General features: G+C 43.0%; 1 protein-coding gene across 2 annotated transcripts; it reads left to right on the top strand.

Annotated features, from left to right (window-relative positions):
• Positions 1 to 2,200: 2,200 nt before the first annotated feature.
• Positions 2,201 to 7,880, top strand: rerglb (RERG/RAS-like b). 2 transcript variants are annotated; one of them, XM_042060798.1, is made up of 5 exons: positions 2,201 to 2,479; positions 3,608 to 3,661; positions 4,391 to 4,464; positions 5,346 to 5,497; positions 6,307 to 7,880. In XM_042060798.1, exons 1-5 carry the CDS (start codon positions 2,428 to 2,430, stop codon positions 6,590 to 6,592), a joined length of 618 nt encoding a protein of 205 aa, XP_041916732.1. In that variant the 5' UTR covers positions 2,201 to 2,427; the 3' UTR covers positions 6,593 to 7,880. The 2 variants fall into 2 exon arrangements, with proteins under 2 accessions (XP_041916732.1, XP_041916731.1); XM_042060797.1 differs by having other exon boundaries at positions 3,605 to 3,661.
• Positions 7,881 to 10,508: the final 2,628 nt, after the last annotated feature.

Below are 10,508 nucleotides of genomic sequence, written 5' to 3'. Positions count from 1 at the left end.
TGTGTGAGAGAGAGAGAGAGAGAGAGAGAAATAAGGTTTGCCTAAAAAGGAATAACAAATCTCAACAATCTTGGCTTTTCATGATGTTCTGGCTCATCCCTATGGCATTGAGATGGCACTTAGATCAGACCAGAGGGAGTGCTGGGAAGAATCTGGCTATACCTGCAGGATGTGCAGGGCTACAGAGAGCTTGTTTGGAAAGGGCAGACCAGCACATCATGGTTGATTCTCTTTCAGACAGACATGATGTAGGCAAAACTGCCCTGCATTTAGCTTGGACCTGTAGTCGGACCATGGTGGAATTTCACCCCCTGGAGCTTGTTAAAAGCATGTTTGTAATGGCTCCATATGGACATGTTTAGATGTGGCCATTTATGTATTTAATGTCCTGTTAGTGTTCAAATCCTCAGTGATATGGCAGTTGAGAAATCGAGTGTTGCATGACTAACAACATGCTACAGTATGAGAGTTTGATGATTTCTTTGATTTTTCTTTTTTTATACAGATGTTGGATATTGAGTAAAGCTCTCTGACATTTTTGACAATAGTTTGCAGAAAGAAATGAATATTTCTTACAACGGTCGCACAATTATTCATTCTGTGATTTGGCTCAAGGCTTGGAGGAAAGAGAAAAATCAGTCACTACAGTCTTTGTTCGCATACCTTAGGCTTACAGCCCTATCTGCCAGCATGTTCATGAGAACATTTTATTCATTTCAAATGAAATAAGCTTCATCAGTTACTAAAATACTCAAGCCAAATTAATTATTCGTCTCTGATAATGCTAAATGAAGTGTGAGGCAAAAATAGAACAAAGTCAAGCATGTGTCACAAATATTGTTGTTGTTGTTGTACATGTTGTTCTTCAGCATTGCAAATCTACAGATCCTTTCTTTGTGCACACCTGATTGTTTTTCCAGTGTCCCTTTCAATGAAACATTACAGGAATTGCTTTTGTACACTGACAAATGGACATTGTCCATGTACAATAGATGAGCATTGTGCCTCAGATGTTTTTCTTTTCTTTTATATCTTCGTCTTTGGCAAAGGTGGGGTTCTTTTGAGAAGGGTCTGCATCTCCTCAAACAGCCAAGACGAAATGAAACATAACAGGATAATATCAGGACACAATGGTGAACTCCACTGAACATAGACGGGGAAAAAACGATCTGTCGCTGCAGAGAAGCAGGGTGGACCAGTGAAGCAGTCCATGAAATTAAAGTGTGGATGATTGAACAGCTTTTCATTCTCATCCTAGGCTGTGCTGAAAAAAGAGGTTTTGAAATCCCCATAGTTTTCTACCTTTCTTTCAAACAACTTGATGCATTTGAATCATAAGAGAACCGGTACTTTGGATACTGAAATCTGGGCATGGGGTCTCTGGGCTGCTGGGCCTCCTTCCATAGCTAAGATAACTGAGAGAGAACTACTATCTCCAGTATTAAGTGTCTCTGGCCTCCTGACAACATGGTCCAGGACTCCCACTGTGTTGGAGCCGTGGTGGCTTCTGCCCAGAATGACTGTGTGTGAAAGAGAAAAAGGCAAAAATGTGTGTGTGTGTGTGTGTGTGTGTGTGTGTGTGTGTGTGTAGCCACAATATGCTCCGCGTCTCTTGGTGACTTAGTGAATCATAAAACTCAGTTCCAAAAAACATTGTTCTCCTTAATTAATGCTGCAAATTGGCTAAATATCTAAGCCATCACAGTAGGTAGGTAGAATAATAGGTTGACATCCAAGAAACATTGCAAAGCATCCAAATATGACTGCTGGAAATTATGGTGATTATAATTTCTGCAAAACAAGAGTCCTTCAGGACTTGGTGTTTCCACTAGTTTGGGATTTTTGTGGGACAGAATAAACAATAGTCAGTGAAATGGCACTATGGATCAAATTCACTTTCACACTGACCTCTTGGCAACCCAGTCTTGAAGAGATCATTCATTTAGTGGGCGGGGAGCTGCAAGTCTGGGTCGATATGTCTGTTGCATGAGTTTGTGTGTGTGGTTGTGTGTGTGTGTGTGTGTGTGTGTGTATGTGTGTGTGTTTGTGTGTGTGTCACAGAGGGAGTGAGAGAGGGAAAGAGAGAGAGAGAGAGGGAGCGAGGGAGAGAGAGAGGAAAAGAAAAGAGAGTGGGCGAATGTGGCTCTGTTTTTCTCTCCGTTCCCCCTTCTGGCACGTCAGAAGCGTTAGAGGAGCAGAGGCTTCCAAGCAGAGCAGTACCTGCCTCCACCCTCTCCTCAGCGTGCAGGACACAAAGCAGGACAGCCTCCAAAACAGCCAACCAGCCAGCCAGCCGGCCTGCCTTTCTCTCTCTCACTCCCTTCTCCGTCTCTCCCTCCTCCATCTCTCTCTCTCTCTCTCTCTCTCTCTCTCTCTCTCCCTTGCTCCAGCTCCGTCTCTCCCAGCTGTTGTGCTCAGGCTGCAGTCATGACCGACATCAAGCTGGCCCTGCTGGGAAGCAGAGGAGCAGGAAAATCAGGTGAGCTCGCATCTGTAGCCATCACGCCATTACACTCTCAACGTTGATTTTCAGGAGATGCTCTTTTTCGAGACCAAGTTTAAAGATGAATGTGTGTCTTATCCATAGTTGGGGTCAGATTGCTGTGTGTCACCATTGCAGATCTATGCGTCGGTCGCTGTAGCCTCACTCAGATTGACTAATGCACTATGGGCCTGCTTTGAGAGGCGGTTTGATAAATGATGTCCACTCTACGTGCACTTTTTAACTTTCATGCTGTTGGATCTTTTTGTTGTATGAATTAGGTCACTGTTAAACAAATCAACCAAAGGGGAAATTAAAATTGATGGTTGTAACAAGCAAGTAATTGGTATAACAGATGAGGGATTCTTTTTTTCCTGTGTTGAATAGGGACATAGAGTCCCTCAGGCAGCATACCTGGGCTGATGACTATTAAATAAGCGCAGAATAATTACCCATAATCCCCATAGGGCCAAAAATCAAGAGCCGGCTGAGGGGACCAAGGTACCAAAGTCCTCTAATCACGGAGGTGCTTGGGACGAGCGAGCTAGAGAAGAAATGCACATCTCCGTCCGATCTATCTTGGCAGATCTGGGAGTGCGTTACGAGGACAGGCAGGCCTGCGGTTGAAGCCATATAGCTATGGGAGAGGGGGGGGGGAGATGGGGGCAGAAAAAGCAGCCTTCTCATGGCATCCGCTGAGGGAATGTTTGTACATGGAAACTGAAACCCCTTCACTTCACAATGGTGGGGTGAGCCAATGCAGCTTCATGGCTCAAATATTTAATATAGAGCAGGCACTGTGTTCATGGTGAAAGAGCGAATGAAATCTGTAAATGCTCGGAGCAGGGGTGCCAAATGTATCCTGGTGCACAGGGCTGAGGAGTCCAAGTCTTTGATGAGAGAGGGGATTGACTCTTCCCCTCTCATGCCCTCCTTTCCTCGCCTCTCCTCTCCAGCCAAGCTTTAACAGCATTGTTTGTGGCTCAGGCGGATTGTTTTCAGCTCGTAGATCTGCAATGCTCTAATATGGTTACTTCCTTCCATCACCCCCCCCCCCCTTCTCTCTCCCTCTTTCTCTCCCTCTATCTCTCTCTCTCTCTTTCTCTCTATCACACTTCACAGCAGTTCTGGTGCGGTTCTTGACAAAGCGTTTCATCGGGGAGTACGCGTCCAACAGCAGTGAGTGTCCAGTGTTTATCCGAGCATGTGTTTAATGATGTGATTGGATTACTGGTGCTCTAAGTCATATTTTCTCCATCTCATCAGCCAACCCTGGTCCACGGGCCCAGGCCCCGGCAGACTGAACTCAGCACAGAGCTTTATTGTGTCTCATATCTAGCCATGGGAAATATAAGCATGGCCAAATTTATACACAAGCCCCCCAAGATTCAATTTCATGTAAAAGAAAAAGAAAGAAAAAAAAACATATGGGCTGATTATGGCGTTTAAAGCTCAAAGGCATTAAAACAATTGCGTAAACATGGCGACTCTTTAAGAGCGCAGGGGGATTTGATGGAAAACGTCTAACAGCTGAGTGAAGTCATACGCTTGTCCCATTACTCAGTGCATGTCTCGGCGATGGCTGCCTTTCATGTTGTCATGTTCCGAGTGCTATATGATTTCCGACCGATCTGCTCCCAGCTAATTCCCCTTAAATCTATTAGCTTGTCTGTTCTGACAGAATGGCCATGCCAGGGATTTCTGGAGGCTTACAGTAATGATTGCTCCTTATTACAGCTGCATGTGTATCACGTTGCATTGGCTCGCGCTGCTCTCACGTGATGTCTTTTATATTTTCTGTTTACATTTTACTATCCTTTCCTTGTCTGCGAGCCAGCCTTTTTATTTGGCACACATGTTGGTCATAACAAGAAGCCTCTATCTCTCTTTCAACCTGTTTGTTTGCAGATTCCCTATACCGTAAAAGGCTCTCCATTGATGGGAGGCAGTTGAACTTGGAAGTCTTTGATCCGTGTTCACAGGTATGTGGTTATATTCTGATCTGCTCCTCAAAGATGATGCTCGGTGATCACAAAAGAGCTGCCACTCACTTCGCTGGCTTACTGGGAGACAGCTCCATATGGAAGCTGTATGCGGGGCTCTGGTGGGATTTATGGTGGGACCCCAGAGGTTCAGAGAGCGGGTGCGTGGCATGGCGCGGTGCGGGGCAGCGCGGCACGGCACTCGGCCTTTGAAAGCTGAGAGCGGCAGCAGAGCGTTCACTGCTCACGGCTGCTGCATCTGGGAGCTTTTACAGCCCCCGCACTTCAGAGGCTCTCACTACGAGTCCCAGAGTCCAGCTAACGGGACGTGTGTTGTCCAGTTCTGTGACATCTCAAGCATGTGAAAGACATTACACAGGTTTACAAGCACCTTCTTCTTGTGTCTCTTCATCCACCACAACCACCACACACACACGCACACACACGCACGCACACACACACACACACACACACACACACACACACACACATATGCACGAACGCACACACACACAAAACGAGGAAAAGTTTACAGAGGCAAAAAAGTATTTTGTAAAAAAAATGCTCTTCTCAACACAAGAGGCAGTTACAGTTCCCAAGAGCACTGTTAGGGAAAATGTGAAACTTTTGTCTGAGTGTAGCTGTTATCTCCCCTGCTGTTTGATACCCCCACTGCTTTCTTCCTGCAGTGGGAGGAATTAATGGAAAGTGAAGTCCCCCGTTTGTTTATGTCCCCTTGTTCCATTCGCTTCGGGGCACCATAGCGATGCTGGTTGGCAATGTGGCTCTTTGATCAGACCCCAATGTTGCCCCCTACCCCCCACCTCTGTCCCCTGCCCCCTGCCTCCCCCAACCCCCAACGCTCCTGCTTTCCCCTGCAGACTGGCGAGAGCAGGTGCATCCTGGAAGAGCCGCTGGAGTGGGCAGATGGCTTCGTGGTGGTGTACAACATCAGCGACCGCACGTCCTTCCTCAACGCCAAAAACATCCTGCGCCAGATCAAAGAGACCCGTGGAGGGGAGACCTGTAAGGGGTGAGTGACGCAGTGGACCCCTTGACCCCCGGGGGCCCAATGGGGCCAGCGCTGGGAGGACCGGGGCCCTGTTAGGAGAGATTAATGAGGACCATTTGTGGAGCCTTCAGGTTCTTTGTGTGGATTCGGTGCAGTGAGTATGAGTGTAAACAGAGGTCCAAAAAATGAGAAACAATCGGCGAGCTCAGATGAACGTGGGTGGGTGGGATTGATCTGTCAGTGTCTCAGTCAGTTAACAACTTTTACAGCCTGACACACACACACACACACACACATTTACACCCTCTCAGTTCAGTTAATTGTTAAAGGGAACAAAGGTCCCTCTATAACATTTCCTTCAGCGCTTGATGGAGGAGAACCTGGGATTTCACTGAACAATTGTCACTTGAAAGACATTTGCTGACAGTGGAAAGTGCTAGCATGAAGTGGGCAGCTGGCAGCCATTAAACCTCTCACACATACATGCAGAGTGAGATCAGATGGGTGGTCATGCTCCAGCCCTGCTTTCGTGCTCGCGCTCCACCAGGGCCAAAACGCTTTGACACGCTCTGGAAAGAAAGACATGACACAGAGCTCAGTGTAGAGTACAGCTTACCGTATTGTTTGGTATTTGACACACGCTCGCTCCACACTTTTCCTCTCCGAGTCTCACATCTTGTGCACACACAGTGCTTTATTGTTCTATGAGCTCAGAAAAGTTTTGCTTGTCCATATGGCTGTGTAAACACTGCAGTGAAAAAAAAGATAAAGAAAAAAAAAAAACCGAGCTTGTGTGAGTAATCAGTCTTCATCATTTCTGTGCTGGCCAGGGAGGTGGACATTCCCATCTGTCTGGTGGGGAACAAGCAGGACCTGTGCCACAGCCGGCAGGTGACCGAGGAGGAGGCGCGTGCCGCAGCCCTGGAGCACAAGTGCCACTTCCAGGAAGTGTCAGCGGCCGAGGACTACCTGGAGATCGCCAACCTCTTCACCAAGCTGATGCGGCACGTGATGGAGCACCTGAAGTACCGGGCTGACCGCCGGCGCTACAGCGGCTCCAAGTCCATGGCCAAGCTCATCAACAACGTCTTTGGCAAGAGGAGGAAGTCTGTTTGAGAGCGCCTGTCCTTCGCTGCCAGGGAAGCAGGCTCAGTCAAGTGCCTGACTCTTACCGGTTTGAAAAACAAGCTGTGTTGTCTCTCATACATTCAATAAGCATCATATTTCAGGTCACATGAATGTCCTCTCCTCTTGGTGTAGCTCACCTCTCTGCCTTACAAGAGAAGTGTAATTTCCTGTAGTTTTCATCTTGTTCATCTTGACTGTTACATGGGTAGGTTTGTCAATGCATATAGTAACATAAAGGGTGTAACAGTTGGCATATGTGAACTGCATAATACAGCAATCAAGACATCAAGAAGAATTCCGCAAGTGCTTCGTGAGAAAATGTTATTTCTTTCCACAAGCGAAGTGCCAGACAGCATAATGTGTAATATGAAAAGGGGCAAAGGGAGTGATATGTTTGGAACTGTGTGTTACACGATGTAATACGATTTTAAGTGTTCACACTGAAAAGCTTTCGTGTATATACACATGGTTGTTTTTTTTAATTATGAGCTTTTCTCTTTTCTACTAAGCATTACTTGTGTTGTTCTCTTGGGCAGAACAACACAAGTAATGCTTAGTAGAAATGTTCTCTTGGGCAGTTTTTCTGCTTTGTGCTGGAGAAAGTGACCCATGTGCTGGACTTTGCATGTAGGAATGCACAATGTCTGAGTGAACTCCATCTTATAGGGAGCAGTAATGAGGTGAGAATTATGGGTAAATTACCCCTGAACAACAGAGTGTGGCACAAGACTTCAAATAAATCCCAACTGGATCTCTGGTGTGGCATATTTAAAATGGGCTGCTTTTAATCTTACGTTGTAACGAGGGGTAAAATTGCTTTCTGTGGAGGAAAAAAGAACAAAAGAACGAAAAGCAGTTAAAGCTATTTCTGACATAGGCGGAATGGTATGTGTTTGGCATTTTTATTGCATGCAGATACTGTATCTAATAGTGATGACGTGCTCAGCATTTGTTGAATGTAACATAATTAGAAGTAGCATAGACTTGACTCTTGCTGTCTAGCATAAATTTACTGAGATGGACCAAATATTGCCAACCATTACCAGGTACTTCAGTTTCACATATTTGAAAATTCAGCCTCAATATGTCAGGACTAAACGTTTCAGTTTCATCTTTGAGGATCTGGAGCTAGATCAGTTCAATCCAGGGTAACAGACTAAAAGCACCCTAGCCATGCAATACCATTTTGTGGAAATTGCATTTAAGCAAAAGAATGTTGGATCCCACTGTAAGTATCTGTTGTACAATGTAATTTAGATGAGAACTTAAAGCTATGGACTTTGAGAAATGCAAGTACGTATTATTATTACATGTTACTAACCATAACCCTCTACAAATAACATATTGTAAGAACATGTTATTATGCACAAAGCACATTGTAATTATTAATTTAGATACACATTAATAGTACCTCAAGATGCTTATTATAAAGTGGGGTGCATTTATCATTGTGTCATCAGACAATTTTGCTTTGCTTAGAGTGTATGTACAGTATGTTTCAACCATACCATCATACAGGGAGAATTAAAGGAGTTAAAAATAAAAACCACAAGGTTCACTGCATCAGTTGCATTGTTTTGGGTGTATGGAAATAATGCTTCTCTATTGAAATAATGGAAGCAGAGTCAGAGGAGAGTGCATGGCTTCACTGTTGCGGGTGGCTTAAAAGGCATGTCTGTGATTCACAAATAGCCATGAGAATCATCTGGTGCCTATTATCTCTGCAAAGAGTACAGACACAGATTGAACATGACTTGTTAAGTCGTTATGGTTTTGTTGGACTGTACTGAACCATTGAACAATTCTTGAAAATAACAGAAGAGTTTTAAAAAAAATTCAACCCCAAGTATGGAAACCAAATCAGCAACCCTGGCATGCCTTCTGTACATAATTTAAAACTGTAATTATTTTTTATCTCTAGACCGTCTAGTTATATCCAGGGAATTAGGTCATATGTTGATATATATGGTCATATGTTGAAAATACAAGAAAACAGATACATTTGGCAGAACCATCTCTGTCAACATTCACAATGTAGTGAAGGTTTACAAGACCTCATACTCATGTAAAGTTACTCTTTCCCTGGAGAGAGAAGGTCCATTCTAGCCTATTCCATTTTCCTAGTTTTATTATTTACTTAGCTTAACTATGAATAAATTAGCTGCTTATTTACTACTGACAATTTAATCCAAGCATCATTAATCACCATTTAAAGTATCATATTGTGTTAAATGTGTGCCCTTTGCAGGACCTTTTATTGCACTCTCTGCTCTTGCTCATCTAATAAATAGCATTTTCAAGGAATAATCTTGGTGCCTTTTAAATGTCCCATACCACATACTTTCCCCCCTTTTTCCCACATACTTTTCGCATTTTGGTATCTGGGATGGCTACTGGTGCACAACACTGAAAATGGACAAATCCAGTCATTTGTTTATGGGCTGCCTATGGATACATGATTCACTGAGCCATTCAGAATGTAGAACGTAGAATGCAGAAATGGCAGAAGTATTCTATCCTCAAGTAGAAGTTCAGTTACTTGTATATCTGACTCATATGAACATAAAACCAAAATAGCAAATATAAAAAAAAACCTTACGTGGCTATATTATCATGGTTCCATGTGATCATGTAAACTAATGCATTCAGAGTAGCCTAAAGAGAGAGGGGGGAATGGCATGATTATGCCATTTGGACAGATATACAATAAAAGGTGGCATGGGGTGAGTAAAGAAGCAAAAACTGACTTATCTAGTTGTGCCATAGCTTAGTCTAGGGTGCAGTTATTTTGGTTTACATTAATATTGGTTAATATTGTTTACATGAACACATAAGATCATGTATGACCTCCCCCATGACATACAGCAAGATAATAGTTAAAAATACTTACATACATATGTACTTAATAAATATTTACATACAAAAATACTTACACAAAAAATCATACATATGCTTTTAATCAATTGGTAATTCCATGGTATTCTACAACTGTCACATCACATGCAGTAAGCAATGGCTCATTGGATTATTGTGCAAGGCAAATCAATGTTTTCCCGGCAATTCTGTAATCAGGTTTCTTCACTTCACTGAAATCATCTCAGCTCTGCACTCTATTTCTCTGACAGTTATATAACCATTTAGCAAACCATTTTCCAGTTTGTAACAAGTGATTATTTTGGACAACGGTGAGTGATAGCCTACTACTGTAGCATAACATTTTATATCTTGGTATTGGGGGGCACATTTTGAGTATTTGAGGCCTCCAAGCTGTGGGAATCAGACATCAGACAACATCAGACAACATCACACACTGTGACTCAAAACAGACTTAAAACCTATCTTTTCAAGATGGCTTATGGACTGACTGACTGACTGAATTGACTTTTACTTTTATTCTTATTTTTATTTTTCATTTTATGAGATGACTATAATTTGAACAACCTTTTTGTTTGTGAAGCGACCTTGGGTGTCATGAAAGGGGCTTTAAATAAAATGTATTATTATTATTATTATTATTATTAATATTGGGGGCTCAAAGTATGATTACAGCCTTGCTATAGCCTAGTACTTTTTCGTAAAGGAAGAAGACCTCAAGGAACTATTTAAAATAATGGGAAAAGGTAGGAAAAGGGGTAAACGGGCCTAACGGGCCTAAATTTCCTATAGTAATATTATATACAACCACTAGATGGAGACTAATACCTAAGAATTTGCGACAATGGATGTAAAGTTGAAACATTTGCCTCATGCTGACAACAAACGCTAGCCTACTGCCATTCCAATCAATTTCTTATTAGCATAGGCCTAGGCTTAAAAACTCAAGAACTCAATAAATAAAATAATCACTGTTCAATTTAAATGCAACGCAATTAATCTATATAACTACCATTCATAATATTAAATA

Source organism: Alosa sapidissima, chromosome 14, assembly GCF_018492685.1.
Source record: "Alosa sapidissima isolate fAloSap1 chromosome 14, fAloSap1.pri, whole genome shotgun sequence".
Taxonomy (NCBI): domain Eukaryota; kingdom Metazoa; phylum Chordata; class Actinopteri; order Clupeiformes; family Clupeidae; genus Alosa; species Alosa sapidissima.
The sequence above is the reverse complement of the archived record's forward strand: the minus strand, read 5'-3'. Positions and strand labels throughout refer to the sequence as shown.

Bases quoted from the DNA above. Each gene is read 5' to 3' on its own strand.
- rerglb (XM_042060797.1), top strand. From the start codon at position 2,428: ATGACCGACATCAAGCTGGCCCTGCTGGGAAGCAGAGGAGCAGGAAAA. The intron at 3,662-4,390 runs GTGAGTGTCCAG...GTTTGTTTGCAG, and splicing joins GGAGTACGCGTCCAACAGCA to ATTCCCTATACCGTAAAAGG. The intron at 5,498-6,306 runs GTGAGTGACGCA...TGTGCTGGCCAG, and splicing joins GGAGGGGAGACCTGTAAGGG to GGAGGTGGACATTCCCATCT.